This window comes from Pseudopipra pipra, chromosome 18 (genome assembly GCF_036250125.1).
Source record: "Pseudopipra pipra isolate bDixPip1 chromosome 18, bDixPip1.hap1, whole genome shotgun sequence".
Classification (NCBI taxonomy): Eukaryota; Metazoa; Chordata; class Aves; order Passeriformes; family Pipridae; genus Pseudopipra; species Pseudopipra pipra.
The window spans coordinates 12233407-12250987 of record NC_087566.1 but is presented as its reverse complement, the minus strand read 5'-3'; the positions used below and the strand labels follow the sequence as shown (position 1 = coordinate 12250987).

At 46.0% G+C, this 17581-nt stretch overlaps 1 protein-coding gene across 8 annotated transcripts in view; it reads right to left on the bottom strand.

Annotated features, from left to right (window-relative positions):
* ULK1 (unc-51 like autophagy activating kinase 1) overlaps positions 1 to 17581 on the bottom strand; it is a 94651-nt gene that overhangs the window by 16526 nt on the left and 60544 nt on the right. For 4 of the 8 annotated variants that reach the window (XM_064675239.1, XM_064675237.1, XM_064675238.1 and 1 more), the window contains exons 13-19: positions 11583 to 11671; positions 9381 to 9546; positions 8078 to 8138; positions 7888 to 7977; positions 4269 to 4394; positions 590 to 741; positions 327 to 449 (exon numbers count right to left, since the gene is read on the bottom strand). In XM_064675239.1, coding sequence (XP_064531309.1) covers positions 327 to 449; positions 590 to 741; positions 4269 to 4394; positions 7888 to 7977; positions 8078 to 8138; positions 9381 to 9546; positions 11583 to 11671 — 807 coding nt within the window. The remainder of the gene's footprint in view (positions 1 to 326; positions 450 to 589; positions 742 to 4268; positions 4395 to 7887; positions 7978 to 8077; positions 8139 to 9380; positions 9547 to 11582; positions 11672 to 17581) is intronic. The other 4 variants (XM_064675235.1, XM_064675240.1, XM_064675233.1 and 1 more) reach the window with 3 other exon arrangements.

Sequence of the window (17581 nt, the reverse complement as noted above, 5' to 3'; positions counted from 1 at the left end):
TGAATATTCTGCATTTCCCCACCAGCAGAGCCTAATAAATACAGGATTGGAGACACTAGGAATATAGAATAGCTTGTTATATCAGTCTGTTCTGTACAAAAACTAGCAAATTGCATCAGTTGCACACTGGGGTTTTTCTTATCCCTTTCTACTTGAATTGCTTGTTAGCATCTGGATCAGGCTACCAGATAGTCAGTCAAAACTTTTCAGCCTGAACAGTGAAGTTCAAGCCCTTCCAGTGCTGGCCAGAATTTTGCTTTGACAATAATTGGCTGACATTTTATCTCACCCCAACCCGAGCCAGTAAAAAGATACTTTGCACTTACAGAAGCCCTCTTCTGAGGGCAGCAAAATGTTTGATGCAGGCACCAAAGCAAAGCTTGCCTCTCCTGGGGCTAACAGGTATTTTTCTTTCCACTTTACTGAGGCCAAGACACTTGCCAAATAATCTGTTGAGAAGAACCACAGGAGAACACACTGATCTGAACCCCCTATTATCTGACAGCTACATCTGGTTAAAAACCCCCCTCTTTGCAGGGAAGAGGCACGTGATTTTATCAGGACAGCAATGTGCCCATTGACATCTTACCTTGTGGTGATGGCATAAAGGGCTTGGCACCGCCAAAGGAGAGCTTTTTAGAGCTGGGCACTGATCCATGCTCTCCAGGATAAGGAGGGGAAGCACCAGTCTTGGGAAAACCGAGAGGACTCGTACTGCTGGACCTCCGGACTGTACCAGACCTTACAGGGAACAAGGGCAGCACACACGTTACTCCAGATGCCAGTACAGCAGGGAAAGGAGAACAGCATCACCAAACACACACAGCTACTTCCACAAAAGCAGAGCTACATCACTGTTTACCCTGGATCAAAATCCCACTGTTCCAGGACTGCACCAATACAGATTAAGCTGCTAATCTTTGCTCTCGAGAATTTCAATCCAAATAAATGAAGAGGAAGAACGAGGTTAGCTTAGCTGTAAGCAGGAGAGGAGTCATTTTTCCAAGTCACTTTTAGATGCTTTCAGGTATTTACAATGATCCTGAAACATGACAGTTTCCTATCTTGCCATGTCCAAGACATTAATTTTAGGCAGTGGCTTCAGAACACTGTGAGAAGGCTTTATTTAAGTGCCCCTCCTGTGCTGAGCCACTCACCCTTCAGTCAGAGCAGCCTTCAGGCAGGAAGCTCTGTGAGCAGTGGCTGCACGATGCCAAGGTAAGCTGTGCCAAGGCCCTGCTCTGCAACAGAGCTTGGACTCAAACCAGAAGCTACAGAGCAAAACAGAGCAGTGTGTGGCTGTCAGATCTGAACCACTTCAGAACCACCCAGAGGAATTAGTTTTTTGGGTCGGACAGTCAGAATTGCCTGGACTCCAAATGCCTTCAACTCCTAGTGAAGCTTCACCTTAGGGAGTTAAAATTAATTTGTACAGCCCACACATGCATGATTCTTGAGTATTACTCAGCTGCTAAAATGAAAGAGAAGAGGAAACTAGTGGGAAAGTGAGTACAGCCACACCATCAGTCTGGAGAGACATGGGATTATTGCATATTAATTCATTATTTCTCAATATGTTAATGTTTGCACGATCACTAGAACACACAACCTAAACTGAAATGCCATTCTGCCTCTGCAGGCTCCCTCACCAAGATTCCCATTACACTCCTCTATATGAGAACACAGTCTTTTCATCAAATCCTTCATTCTAGTCTCAATTTGGAAACATTTTTTCCTCTTGTTAAAAGAACATTAGTCTCAGCCCGTAGGTGGTTTTCTGGCCAGGAATCAATGAATATACTGAAAAAAACCCCTCTGTGCTCGAGCCACTGCCAAGATGCCATCACCAAAGCATCCTGCCTCCTCTCCCAGGGATGCTGCACTTAGCTGTCCATAGGTACCTGAGCAGAGGAACAAAGGCATATGGGTTTCAGCAGTGCCAGGAGGGCTACACTACCCAGGAATGGCAGAGTCATCCAGATGAGCTGTCAGTACAACTACTCAACAACACTCTTAGATGTATATTTCACTTTATGCCACATTTCAGAAAATAAATAAATCATATATTAAAAAAAAAATCTATTTCAGTAGTTGATATATAAGAATTTGATCTGCCAACCCCCCTGCCTCTATTCAGTGTGTTACCACATTTTGCAGCCAGGTGAATCCATGCTATAGTCACATGCTTGGAAAAAAGGAAATACTTTAAAATTTTAACCTAAAAATCACTCCTCTTCAGGTTGCTCCAGATTCAGAGGCCTAATGCTCATCAAGTGCCTGGCCCTGAAGCAAAATGAATACACAAAAAGGAAAGGCGAGAAGATACCGAGATATTCAGTGGCAGAAAGTATTGCCCTCCCATGTTTTTAACTCTCCAGAACATGAGCCATGCAGAAACCTCAATATTACCTATCAGGAACTTGCAGAAAAAACCACCAGCTGACTGCTGCTGCTGAAAGATGTGGAATGTCAAATGCCACCCTAGGAGACACAGGATAAGCAAGCAAGTAGACAAGCAGGACAGGTGATGTGGCCAGAAGTAGGTATACATAATTAGCACCTCAACAAGCCACATATCTGTCCACAAACATGCCACCTTACACAGGCACACTCCAGCCAGTCAGGTGACAGTGGGACACGAGAGCAGCACGTCAAGGTTTGCTTTGCAATCAAATGACTTGGCAAACATGACGAGGCACTTGGTGGTAATGGCCTGTTTGATACACCTGGTGGAAAAGTGGAATCACATACTAGATGCCTGATGAAGTTTTCTCCTGCCATTCCTGAAGGGTGTCTACTCAATCTGTTGATTAGAGGAAGTGATGGAGAGAGATAACTATGGCATCCTGGGGCAGAAAAGACATGACGCCAGAGATTTTGAGAAGATGCTAAAAGCAGATTATGAATCACCCTGATTGGGTCCATTCCTCGAGTTCCTCTGCAGGGATGATGCTAATCTCAACATTACACAGTGGTGACTAAAAGGAGCAAAACATGGCAGTTTGATCCCTGACTGTGGCTGCAGGCTGTGAACCTGAGCTCAGCAGCCTGTCACCAGGTCTGGGGTCGGCACGGCACCTTCTCCAGAGCTCTCACTTTATACCTCACAGGGATAACCTCTCACTTTATACCTCACAGGGATTAACAGGACTCTTGTGAGTTCCAACACCAACAGAGTCCACAAGTTCTGCTGTAAAAAACACGAGGCACTAAGGAAACAGGAAGGAGTTTACCACAAAACCTGCCACACTCAAAGAAGTGAATATAAAATAGAATTAAAGTAACACTGGCACAAACCAATCCCTCTGCTGATCCCTGATTAATATCAGCATATTGTGTCTCTACTTCTGTGTCCACTTTGAATAAGCCTTATCCTGAATTAGGCTGGCTGAAGCCCAAACTTAGGCTGATGCAGGTATTACCCTACTTCTGAAATCTAAACTTTAACTAATCCAGATACCAACGCAGCTCATCCCAGAAAAGACATGACACTTCCTAGACACTTCTTTTTGAATGCCCCTGCTGTACAAGCTCCTTAAGATCCTCTATGGGTCTCCTTCCAACCAGCCTACAACCTAGGCTGCTGCTGCCAGCCCAGATTTCAAACCTATAAGAACCAGAAATCATGTGTGAGAAGAGACAGAAGCCCTACATGTCATTAGCACTGAACTCAGAAGGTCAGCTGTGTGCTGAAGGCTGGCATCTGGGTCCTCCTGACGGCCTTCAGAAAACATGCTCTGCCTCACGGGCACAAATTGCTCATGGCTTAGTCAGTCCTGGCTGCACAACCACGTTAATATGCAACACATCACCTATGGCATGACTGGCTACAGGAACCAATTAAGGTACAGTCAGGTAGGTTTTGAAGCCCCATCCATTTTAGTTGTTTATCTCAAATTTTCCTTTTATAAAGGAACCTGCCAGATGGATGGTTCTCTCTGCTTGGACACCCAATCCATGGGTGGCATGGGAAAAGCTGTCAGGCTCAAAGGGGCTCAGCCTTCACTCAAAGTTGACAGGAGCTTTCTCACATATGAGCACACAGACAAAATCTACAGTACGTGGTAAGAAATAAATCCCAACACTGCTACAAAAATACCCCAAAACACATCACACTGGCTCCTGACAGCAATGGGGAGAGCCCACCAGGGAGAGAAATCCATAGAGGTACAGAGAGCAGACTGTAGAGCAGTTTGTTTACAGACCCCAAGCTGTAATGCAGGAGCCCCTGCACTGGTGCCACCCCTCCTGGCAGCCCCAGCACTTACCGGGGAGAGCTGTATGGGTTGGGAGACTGCAGGTTCTGCTCGATCCGACGGTAGTTGTGGATTTGTGTAGGGACCGGAATGGGCACCGAGTGTCCGTACTTGCTGCTGGAAAACTGACCTGGCCGGCTGTTGGAAGGAGACACACAAAGAAAAACTTCTGTAAGGGCTGGGCCTCCCACCAGGTAATTGGAGATTTTATCTTCATACAGCAGCTGTACAAAGGGAGCGTCCCCTGGGCTGTGCTCGGGCTGTGGGTTTGTGCTGGGAGGTGATTCAAAGTCCTATCAAAGGGAAGTGGCACCACACACCTCCTAAAAACAGGCACCTCTCTTCCAGCACGATTCCCACCCACAGACTGGGTTAAAACATACACCCAGGCACACCACTCCCTCCAGGAAAACCAGAGCCCTGCTATTTCAGGCCATGACTGGCCTAGTTTCCAACAGCTCAGATCCAGAGCCGAGGAGCACAGCGCTGAGCAGGGGCTGAACATCCGTGGCTCACAAGGACACCAGCACAGATGCTGCTGACAGGAGCTACTTGTGATTGATTCGTGCAGAGGCACCACTGCAGCCACTGCAGACTCTGTGGAAGTCTCACAGCACGAAGAGAATGCAGTGGTGCAAATCAGAGTATTTGCAAGTTAACTACGGGGAGGAGAAGGCAACTCGGGAGAAAATAAATTTCAGGGACAGGATACCTGTGTACCCATCACAGTCAGACAGAATATCATACAAAAAAATGGGACAGGCCCATTCTGCAAACTTTAGGCTTCTTCCCAGGTCCATCCAAGCAGGTGAATCAGCTCCCATCTGATATCTGTTCCCCCAGGTGATGGTTTCCCCCGTCACTCTTTGCCTGTACACCAGGCTACACACGGACCCTGCTGTACAAAACTCATGCAAACACCACATTTAACTAAGCAGCTGCCTAAAGTCTTCTTCCAAAGGCCGCAGAATTCTAGGATTAATTGCCATGGCAATGCTATTTACAACTGCCAACACCAATTGGGGGGATGTTGAACAATTACAGAAAGATCTTATTGGTAGTGAAGGCTTCTGCAGTCTCCCTTGCTGTCAGTCGAGGACACACGCCCGGGTCTGCTCCTGAGAAGCTGGAAGCATCACTCCTTTGGGCCCAATAAATAGCCTTGATTCTTCATTGACACACAATAAAACAAAGGCATTCTAGGTTTCCAATTGCTCAGCAGAAAGGTGAGGCTCTGGTGTCTCTGTCTTCCATCAGTGTGAGACATGGTGTCACGGCAGACAAAAAGCAAACAGAGCTTTCACCAAGAAATCTGAACATACATTTCAAACACTGTCTTTTCCATCTGGTCAAAATCCTTTAGAGGAAAAGAAGCTCTTAGGTGAAAGGAGTTATATCAAGTCCTCATTTTCTTCACAAGGTGTAAGTTGCAAAAGGAAATGACCCAAATGAGGTGACATACACTAATCTTATCAACTGGCCTCCAGCCTTAAAGAATACAACTGACCATAAACTTGCAAAGTCCAAGAGATAAAGCTGGGACAAGGAGTTTAATTACTTGGCAGTAATTAAAAGCTCTTTCAAAACACTATTAAATCCATTGCTGTGGGGTACATCCAAGGAATTACCTTTCATTAGACTTAATAATTATCTTCAAGGAAGCGTTTAAAAAAAGAATTAAAAAAAAAATCAACTATCAGCATATTTTAATTCTGCCTAGTCCTTAATCTCTTAGGTAAGAGCAAGGAGAGTTGTCCTAGAGTGTACCATGACATCCGGAGGAAAACCTGGCCACTCTGAAACAGCCTTTGCTTTCTGTCCCACTTGGACTGCAGCCAGCATTGCTTGCTAGCCTGGAGCCACACACAAGGGAGAACTGCTGCTTCTGAGTGAGCAAAGAGAGAGGGAAAACCAGGAATCCTCTGTGCCAGTGCAGCTAAGTGCTGAACCAAGAGGTCTTATGGCACCTATACAAGGAAGAGCACTAAAACCCAGGGAGGGCACACCTGGGTGGCACCAGTTCCAAGCACTTTCAGGGGACAGGTCAAAGGCCATGGTTTATCCTCTGGAGTGACTGCTCCAATGTCTCATTACTGATATCTTATTCCCCATCCTGGACAGAGTAGGAAGGAACTTTGCAGTGTTTCTTCAAAGCAGATAGAAAAGTGGGAAGTAGCACTAGAGGGTCTGGCATCTGCTCCACAGAAGCTGTTGGGAATGAGTAGGAAAGACAGTGAAAGCAGCAACATGTTTAGATCAAAGCCACTGGCATTGACTTGCCACCTTGTGATCCAGTGGAGGACGATGGGGCCACTCTGGTGACCAGTGAGAAGTAGGCAGCATTTGTAGTCAACTTCCATGAATTTCCACTCACTGCTGTCCAGAAGCAAGACCAAATCCTTTAATAAAGACTGATCTCCAGAATGCAAAGGAATCAGTTAAGGAATAAGCTGTTAAAAAGCTTAGCAGGTGATGGCATAAGAAGCCTCATGCAATTAAACTCCACACTGTGGTACGCACTTGGCAATTAATCTGATCACGTCAGCGAGCCTCTGAGCTATATTATTCTCTGTTAAATTTGTATGCTTTGAGGCTATGTTTTGTCATTTTCTGGGCTCGGTTAATGTGACAAATGTGTTCAACACACAGCCTGGGACTGTATTTTCTTCTTTAAAAAGACTTTAGGGTCATCCATCTCCCAGTGTGAAAATCCCCTTCAACCATCCTCCCCTGACAGGTGCCATATTGACAGAACAGAAGATGAAAGCTGTCCTGCTTCCCTGGCAGGCAAGAACAAGATGGGAAGCAGCACCACCAGTTCCCTGCAAGCTAAGCACACACCCTAAGGCTTCCAGGCCTAGAGTCAATGGGATCACCTTCCACAGACCGTTAACACCTTTGGAACACAAAATTGTTTCTGGCCTCCTGTTGTGTGTGGGCAGCTGTCACCAAGACATTTCTGAAGGCCAAAACTGAGTTTAGAGCAACTGGTTTAGTTGGAACTAAACCCATGACCACGCCTGTTTGCACTCATTCCTCCTACTCCTGCATCCTCCGTTAGTAAACAAGGCCCACGTAGCATTACTTTATAGAGAGACAGTGCAAGGAGCTTTTCAAACAAACCACAAACAACTAAGCAGACCCACATCTGTCCTTCAACAGCAAGAGGAGATGAGCAACACTCCTCCACACTTGCCCAGTAACTCAAGTCCATCGTGCTTTCAGGCTTGGATGAAGTGCTGTGCTCCAATTCACTCACGAATTCAGAAACAAGGGTCCTTAGCTGGAATACTCCACTGGGGGGATGAGTAGCTCATACATGCTGGTGGAGTGCATTTACTTTCTGCTTGAGAATAATCCCTGCCCCTTCAGGGAACAGTTAATTCCAGCTCTCCTGCATTGTCTCCTAGCCCCTGCTGAGGGCCACAAGAGGGAGAGACAGGCTCTGTAGCTGGGACTATCAGTGCCCAAGGCTGGGGAGTTTCTCCTGGGTGTTCCTTGTTAACCTTTAATTAAAAGGAGTGATGTGGATCTTTCCCAGCACACCAACAGCTGTAAAATCCCCTCCTGGAAGTCAATGGGTGTTCAATCATTCAATGCTGCACAGTCACCACTGAACAGTTTTTCCTACCTGGACGGGCTCGGAGAACTGCTGTATGGGGGTGACGGAGATGGTGTCCTTCCCTGGCTTTCCAAGCCTGCTGAAGTCACCAAAGAACTCCTGAGGAAGACAGAAAGAACCCAGCTATTAGGTCTTGGGAACCAGAACCTTGAAGCCCCAGACACTCCATGGACAATTTCAGTTGCCTTGGTGGCCTTACCCGCTGTACATCAGACTGTCCTGGATTGGTTTCCCTCCTGCAGCCTCAGCAGTTAAATCACCTGAGGAACAAGGAAGTGCAGAAACAGATTAATTCCAGATAATTTTCTTAAAAATCTTTATACATTCAGAACAACTGAGATTTTGTGTAGAATTTCCTGCCCCTCCAATCCCTGCTGAATTGTTTCTGAAGTCAGTGTTTTGCAAAATACACGTGGGCTGAAGCTGATGTCAACGCTGCTGATCCTTATACCCTGAATTTGGGAAAATTCAGGCTGAAAGCAAGCCCTTTTGGAAGGGGGCCAAGACCTGACAGAATCATTTGGGACACTAGGTACATGCCCACTTGGTGCCAGCCACTAGGTGCTGTGCAAAAGGATAGTGGTACATGCTGCATGTAGGGCTCTGAAACATCCCTGTCCTTCGTGGCAAAAATCCAGGGCAGTCAAATGAGCTGGCAGCTGGATACACAACACAGGGAAGCTCATGCCTGTGCCAAAACATCGGAACAGTGGGAACATGACTAGCACAAGGCAAGTGTATACTGGTCCCACCACTGATCCCAGGGAAAACACAAGCAATACTGAGCTTTTCCTTATCATAAAGACTGCACAGCAGAGATCTTTCAGAGATTCCAGCTCTACCCCTCCAAATTCCTGTTTTATAACAAGTGGTGCAACTGTGAAAGGAGGAATCACAGCATTTATCACCACGTTCCAACTCAGCAAAGCATCATGCACATGGTCAAGGTTGAACAATGTCCTTCTGCTTGTTAAGTAAGGACTCATGCATGGACATATTTAGGCATGTAGCTGAACTGAGGCCCTGGTTTATATGTATACATATATTTTCAAGGAATTCCTATCCAAGTATAAACACAGGTGCTCAAATGAAAATCAGAGTGTTTGAAGGAAAAAACATATTTTAGTCTTTTCAGGAATTTTCTCAAGTGTGAAATCCAACTTGCTGGCTGGAATCCTGCCTTGGACTGTGATGCTGAGTGAGACTGAAGAGAGGGTGACATGGGAAAGGTTTCTGTGAAAGACATTTCCCTGTGAGCCTACTTATCTTCTTTTCCAGTTGGATTTCCAGGTTCAATCTCTTACTGAGGCCCCCAAGTAATCTTTACTCTCAAATCCTGTCTTTAAAAGTAATTACAAAATATCCTATGAAACTAGCCAGGGAGCCAGATGTCTCTTCCAGCTTGAGGACAAAACCATTCCTGCTATTCAGTCAAAACAGAGAGGTTTAATTGCTCTTTCAAACTCTGCTCAGAACACCTGCATTTCCAGAAACCACCTTACTTGAGAACTGTGCTGGGACCATGACGAAGTCATCTGTGTCACAGGACGAATTCTTGCTGCTGCTCCCAGCAGAGTCCTTAGATCCATGCAGAAAGCCAGGAGAATCCTGGGTAGGAGACGCCAGCGCCTTCTCCTGCAGCTGCTGCTGCATCTCTCCAAGGGACTGCTAATTCAAGGAGAAAACAAACACTGGCTTCAGCACAGCTACTTCATCATTCTGCTCCATCCTTTAAACTGAGCTGTACAAGGCTACAAACAACATTTTGCTGATACACCAGGGCTGATAGTTTGCCAGAAGCAGCTGTTTAATTTACTGAAAAGGAACAGCCTTTTATGTCCCTGTCAGAACAGCGCATCTTTTGTTACACAAAACGTACTTCCAGCGTGTCTGATGCTCCACAGATAAGAAAAATACACTTGAGGTATTGCATCCCTTTCTGCATCAACCACGCATTTTCCACCAACTCACTCCAGTATGGCTGGGAAACTGAGAGGAGCTCTCAGAGACACTCTGGGTTGTTATTTTGAGTTACGTTTTTTGGTTTGTTCTTAAACATTAACCATCTGGTCTGTACTCATGCTTTTGCAGGAAGCCCTTGGTAACATGCAGATAAGTGTTCCTGCACTTTCAAGACCATCTTGTTTCACTGTGGTGCTGATAAAGAGTTAAAGAAAGGCCTGAAGGAGACTAAGCTTTCAGTAGAGGAACAGCTCACAGCCGTCAGAGGCAAGAGGGTCCCTAAAAAGTCCCATTTTCCTGCTTCCTTCAGCCAAATCATGAATAGCCCCCACAATCCTCTCATTTTGCAGACAGATGGAGGAAGCTGGATGGTTTAAGAAAGCTTTAAGGCAGCTGAACTGCCCACGGAGCAGATCACAATCTTTATCCTCATGCATTTCTGGGCTGAGAAAAACTTGAATCAGCTTTCACTTTGTGAATAACTTGGACCCCACTGAGACCTTGCTCACCCTCCAAAGACTCTCCTGCTGTACCAGAGTCTGTACCAGACTCTCCTCTCACTGTACATGCAGTACACACAGGCAGAAGGAATTTTCCAGCTGTCAAAGTTGTCTCTTTTCCACCCAATCTGTGAGCTCTGCCCTGGAGACACAGCGTTTTTCCCAGGCTGAGCCAGGACACCTCCATCAGCAGAAGGCAGAGCAGGAGAGGTGCAGTGCACCTCTAATGTGGGACCTCCTCCCAGTCTGGCAGTGACTTTGTACTCACAGACCAGGAAAGCTCAGGAGAGTCAGTCTGCTTTTCACACCATCTGCTCATTTCTGGAGTCTTATGGTCAGGAGGGCTCAGCCCTCCTTTACCCCGGGCTGCTGCAGGGAGGAAGAACCTCCTGGGGACACAGTTATGCAACATTCAGAGGAGAGCAGAACTGTCCTCTCTGTCCAGCCCACACTGTGAGCACCTACAACACCTTCTGCTAGTGCCTCTCAGCATTTCCCACACCAGGGAAACTCAGAGAACAAACTAAAAGAGCTGTCATGCCAAGGAGGAAAAAATTCCATCCTTCTCCCTTCCCTTACCCATCACACCACCAGCATTCCTGAATTCAAAGTCAAAGGCAGCTTTCACCAAGAGCCTCCCAAAACAAGCTTTCAGTTCAACAAGCTGGAGGAATGTCATTTCAATGGTCAGCTAACATTCTGCCCTCCAGAAAAGTTTTCACCGTTTCATGTAACCAGAGAGAAAAACCATCAGTTCAGATCATGTCTCACAAGACCACTGGACTGTGGCAGGTCTGGTCTGAGCAAACAGCTTTGCTGAATGTCTCTCTGGGAATGCTGGTTAGAAAGAAGGAGGGTCACTTTGCAAAGAAGGTGGATGTGCTGTCAGGCTGCAGAGACTTTGCTTGAAAACAGAGAACCTGCAGCCAAGAAATCAGTGCAATACCCTGAATTAGCAACTGGTTTCAGTTCCAAAGAGCCTTCCATCTCTGCCAAGACAAGCTTGTGTCACTCATACCAACTTCTTTCATAAAGGTGTTTCATGTAATAGGCAATGGCACATTGAAATATGTCTTGTGGAGAGACAGCCAACCTCCACAGTCCAAACTCTAAACTAAGCCCAGGCAGAATTGAAGTATTCGGTGACTTGTAGCAGAAGAGAACAAAAGCAGAGACCTCATTTCAAAAATACAAGCAGGGAGACCATTAACACAAGCAGTGCATGCTCTGAGCTGTACTTACAGGAGGTGATGCCAGGTGGGAAGTGGAAGAGCTGCTGGAGGAACTACCGGAGCCTGAACTGGGATAAGAAGGCATTGGCACGGAAGCAGCTAAAACCAGCAAAAGACAAAACCAAAAGAAGTTGTCAAACTAAGATCAATCAATAACAAAAGGTCTTTTTCATCTTTTCCCATCAGGTTTATCTCATGTACCATCATGTATCAGATGTGGTCAATTAAAGGAGAACAAAATGGAATCAGTCTTCTGTTCAGTTATGTGATTCACATCCCTCCACTCCCTCTGTGCACCATCCCACAGGTCTCAGGACACCTGACCAAGGTGCTACCCAGGTAGTTTCTGCCATAAACATCCTCCAAAGAGTCTTTGCAAATGAAGGGAAAGATAAAACAGCAAAGCAGACTGAGTTACTCATGTCAGGGGCAGAAGTCATACCCTTACAGTTTCTTCCCCATCAGACCTCGGGGCTTAGCACACACACATCAGATGTGGGGAGATGTGTGCCAGGCAAACACCCGCCTACTCAAGCCCCACGTGTTTGCTGCCCAAATGGCCACTTGGGCCACATGCTACTAAAAAAAAACCCCAAAAGCCAACCAAAAAACCCTCAAGGGGGTTTCCTCAAGGAAATATAGCATTGTTTCCTACAGCTCAGCATGTTCTCCCTTGGTCACTTCTTCAAGTTAAAGATGTTTTGGTTATTTACCTCTTTGGACAGAAATTGTTCCACAGCACAGGCCATTCCTGCATCCCTTCCTCTTATGGTTTTTTGTTCAATATCAGAACTGCCCATTTTATTTCCTTCATTGTCAAACTGGCTTTTGTAACTCTCACAGAGACCTAAAGCTCACTCTGAAAGGCCTAGTTAGCATTGACCTTCAGGCAGAAAATATGATTAAGGCATCACAGGAGAAAAGAACATTTATTTAACTCCAATGACTTATGTAAGTGAGGTTCAGTAAATAACCTAGAAGAGCCAAGGAGGGAGACAGTCAAAGGTAACACTGGCTCTTCAAAGGACTTTGAAGTAGTTAGTGGTTCAAATTCTCCAGTCCACACATACAAGACTGAACAACACAGAAGATCCCAAAATCCCCACTTCAAGGCAGCCTGAAGTCAGATTTTACACTGGAACCATTTTGGTATTTGAATGACTTAAGATAGAGATCAGAGGCAATGCTGAAGTGAGGAGAGGAACACTCTGCTGCTCTTCCATTATCCTTGCAGAGAATTAGCACCTTGTCTCAAATTTCTACCTTTACAGGACCTGTGCTAATGACTCCATACTTATTATAAGGAAGATTAATAACACCTGGAAGAAGAATGCTTCTGTTTGAAGTAAAACTACCTCTGTCATTAATCCCATTAGATACTACAAAGTACTTACTCTATTCAACATGCTAGAAAAATAAAAGTCTATCTCTCTGCAATTAACTGTTGAAACAGTGTTCTAAAGATAAAAGAATGGGTAAATATGCCTTTCAATAAAAGGCTTTAGGCAGGCTTTCCATGCAGCCTATCAAAGAAGGTTAAAGGATGACTGGACCAGAGTCTCTCAGCACAAAGAGAGCAATCACTGAGACACTGAATTCCTCAGTCTGAGAGAGATGTGACAAGATCCAACAACAAAAAACCAAAGCCAAAGCAGCATAGACTTAAAATATATATTTTAACATAAGTAATTGACCACTGTAATGGTTTAACCAGGGTCACTGTGATCTCCAGCCTTTGCACACATTAACAAAACCTGAATATTTTTCAAAAGAGGTTGCTATAGTGCCAATAGAGACCGATGCAGCAGAGTGCTGGGGCTGTGCAGTGGGAATCCCCAGTGGGATGGCTGGGACAGGCTGGTGTGCAGGGCACACCCTCCTGTGATGGGCCACACTGGCACTGCTCACTCTGCCACCAGTTTGAGGGGTAGATCTGTAAGGAAATAAATCTTCCCAAAGCTTTGTGAGAGGCTACGTTTTAACTTCTGTATCCAATCTACACTAGATTTTGTGCACTTGATGATCTGTGCTGTTGTAACACACTGCCCTGGCTCTGGTAAGGGAGCAGGGACTGGTGCCCTGATGATGGGTGTTCTGGGAGGTCAGTCAGGGGCTCTGTGGGCAGCCACTCTGCCCACAGCCAGCCCAGCTGCTTCCCACTCCCTGCACTCAGGGAACACACACAGAGGTCTGACAACCTGCCTGTAAAATGGAGAGCTCTGTCCTGCCTAAATCACACTGCTTTTGATCTCCACAATCCTCCTACAGAGCCTGCAGAGCAATCCCTAGAACCTTCCCTGTATATTTAATACCAGAAATCTGACAGGGGGGAAAAAATCCTCCCCTTTTAATCCTGCCAGCTATTACAGAACAATTCACCCATGTACGGACAGACTCTCCTCTTATGGAAAGGTGCTTTTAAGAAAAGATAAGCAAATTCTGAACTGTATCCACATGTGCTGGCTGCAAGACTTGAATCACCATTTGTCTTTCCTGGAATGAGTAGTTTTGTTAAGAGTCATTTCAGTTCTCTCACAAGGTCCCCTCCAGACTATTTTGGTCCTGTGATTATTGATTTAAACCTGGCTGGAACTGAGACTTTTCTATTTTTGTCTATTTGCTTCAGACAGCTTTTCATTAATCAGGAGGGAAGACATGAAGGCAGACTTTGCCACTACCATCTGAAAACTCAAAACTCAGCTGCATGAAGCACTCCTTGAGATACAGCCTCTGTTAATCACTGTTCTTACTTAAATCCCCTTGAACTCCCCAAATTCACACTGTAATGCTGTGAGCTCCAATTCTGAAGGCCCTGACACTCCAGGTGGACTTTGATGCATGTAGAACCATGAGGTTTGGCTCTGGCAAACCCTCTCTGACCTCCACAGCCCTGCTGGGGCATTTTTTTCAGTGTCAGCCATGTAGGACAGCTTGAAAGCAAGAGGCCTGCTTCCATCTCCTCCACACACCCAGGCACTCCCAGTTTAAAATTAAAAAGGGTGCAAACACTTGGCTCATCATGTTTTCAGTTGAGTCTGAATGCAGGGAATGTTAACATGAATTGTAGGCCCCCACCCAAATCCAGAAATTGCTGGATTGTAATTGTAATGTAAATAAGTCTGTTTTCATAATTGTCCTCTCCAACTCATTCCAGCAACAAAACAGTCATCCTGCACATTGTGTAACCAGTGCCAACTGGTTTCCAAATGGGAGAGCTGGGAGCCATAAAGGCAAGCCTGTGCTCCAGCTGTGTAGATCTCGATATTGGATCCTACGCTTGCAAAAATCACTTCTGACACATCATCCTACCAGAGGCTCCATTATCCTAAAAATATCTGACCCTCAAGCTTTATAGAAAAGCTTTATTTGGAATCTGAGTTCTACACGCACTGGAAAGATGCACTTTTCTGATTAACTGGATTCAATTAAAACCAGTCACCAAGAAGTTCTTTAATTGCAAGCTCTGACAAGGCAATAACTTGAGTGCAAACTCTGAAAGGACTTGGCAAATAAGTTGCTTTTCAGAGTTTAAAAATCTGCACCATTAAAACCTTCTATGTGCACAAGTCACGGTGATTTTTTGCTAGTTATCACCTGTTTTGTGTACAATAAGATTACAAAGATGGTAAAAGTCAAGTTAAGCCAGACGGGTATTTCAGACACTGAACCACCTGTGCACTTCTGAACCAGAGCAGCTCACCTTTCATGCTCTCTTAACTCAGTGTAAAGGAGGCAGCACCTCACCATTCATTAAAGGCAGGAGCAGAAAAACCTCCAAAATATTCTGCACGGGTACCAATTACAGTGTGTTTACTGAGAGAAGACTTGCACAAGCATCTAATTAAGCCTTCTCAAGCATTATTACTGTAACACACGGCCCCAATACCATATGCTGATCAGGCCTGGCTACAGACAGACGACATTCTGACTAGACACTGTATTTTAAACACTTTATTAATAAATTTTTGCACATCTAAAGTACATGCTTAGTCACAGGTACAAACCCCACAATACAAAATTAATTATAAATAAATAAACAAAAAATAAAGTATACATCTTAGTTAACAAAGCCCAAGGCCCTGAATCCACTCTCCAGGCTAAAGCCTGTTGTGAGCAGAGCTCTGAGGTACACCCAGGGTGGCAGCAGACTTAAGTCCTTGCTCCACTAAAGGAAGGAGATGAGAGGAGGGACATAAGAACAACCGTCCCTTGAAACAGCAGTGAAGAGAGTGTGCTTGTCAGAAATGTATTGAAAGATTTTTGAAAGAAATGCTGATTCTGCTGGAGTGTCTTGCAAAATACACAAATGTATTTCAAGGAGGGGGATCCCCCTGTCTAAGCGACTTCAAAATTATCCACTTGGAGAATGACCCATATTTGAGGATTTCCCAATTTTCCAGAATTGTGTTATATTAAAAAAATTCTTTACAATTCCATGTGTACTAACAGAGATCCACATAGAATGAACAGCCTGTGGCTCTCACTTCATTTTTGATCACTGTGTTGCTGGTGGCACCTCTCCTGTTCTGTCCTTGTCACCTGAGGGCAGACGTGTCTGTAAACCTACAGAGACCAGCACACTCTGCTCATCCTGCAAAATGTTCTCATTTGGACAGGAGGTGCCACACCTGAAAACTGGTTTGGGACCTGGATGGACACATGGTTCCCTGCATGTGCAGTGCAGGCACCTCTGAACTGCAAGGGCAAAGGCTGCACTTTGGGTCCCTGAGCTCAGCTGAGGTCTCAGAGTGTTCATCACAGAGTGGTCACTACTCCTGGTACAGATCATCCAACAAACACTCCTAAGAGATCCTTGCACACTTGGATGTGAGTTAGTCCTGCTTCCACTGCAGTCACTGGTGGCCAGTTGTCATCTCTCAAGGAGAACAAAAAGATGAGGCACACTGTTCCTTCCCCCAGTTCTCCACTGGAAGCCTGAGCACTCTAATTCAGCCTGAGCACGACCACCATCATTCAGATGCAGCTGCATCTCTTCTCCTCTTTGATCCTTCCTACACTGGTGATGCTGAGCCACATGTTGAGACGAAGAAGCACAATAAAGCTTTTGGACTCTTGGCTCAGCATGCAGAGCCAGGGAGGCAGCCCCTGAGAACTGCAGCCTTGCCAAGACACCAACTTCAGCTACAACTGTGCAGGGGTCAAGCACGCTGCCATGTCAAGTGGCATTCCACACATCTCAGGTGAGCTTTTCTTATGGAGGTCACCACAACCCCGACCTCTGCTGACACACTGGCTCTTCTCTCACCTATTCAGAAATCAAAAGGACCACAGGCAGCCTTTCTCATCCAGGCTCTTGAGCACACTTCCCAGAGGCTCTAACCCATCACTGCCATCTGGAAGCAGCAGAGACCTCACATCAGACTACAGAACTATCTCCTCCAGTAGCAGGTTTCTGTGCACAACAACTCCAACATCTCCAGCAATGCAGAGGTACTTCTCCCCATGTTTTCAAAACCAGTAGCAGTCTTTCCTGCCTGGAGAAAACTCCAGGCTGTGGACATATGTCTGGAGGCGAGGACCAGCAGGACAGCAGAGAGGTCTGGAGGCCCCTGCCTGTAAAGGGGCTTTTTTTATTGGCCCTTGACCCCACACTGTTAACCTTGGTGCAGCTGGGGGCAAAGGCTGAGCTACAGTCCCCTGCTCATCATGGCACCTCTGGTTCCTGCACAGCCAGCGGGCACAAGCTGGGAACTGGGGCCAAGTCAGAAGAACCCTCTCTGGTTTGCAGGGGGGTTTCTGCTCCCCTGGCCAGTGAAGCAGCGGAATGGCCGGAGGTAGGAGATGAGTTGGTGGGCATGCAGGAACATCCTGAGGGCGGGATCCTCTGCCCACAGGGGGATCAGACTTCGGAGGGCTTTTCCCACCCAGCAGCAGTGCAGCAGGTGCCAAGAGCTGGGCTGGCTTAGGAGCAGTCCCACACTGGCAGAGTCCTCTCCTGCCGGCAGAGCAGCCCCGTCTGGCAGGGCTGGCCCCACATCTTGCTGGTGC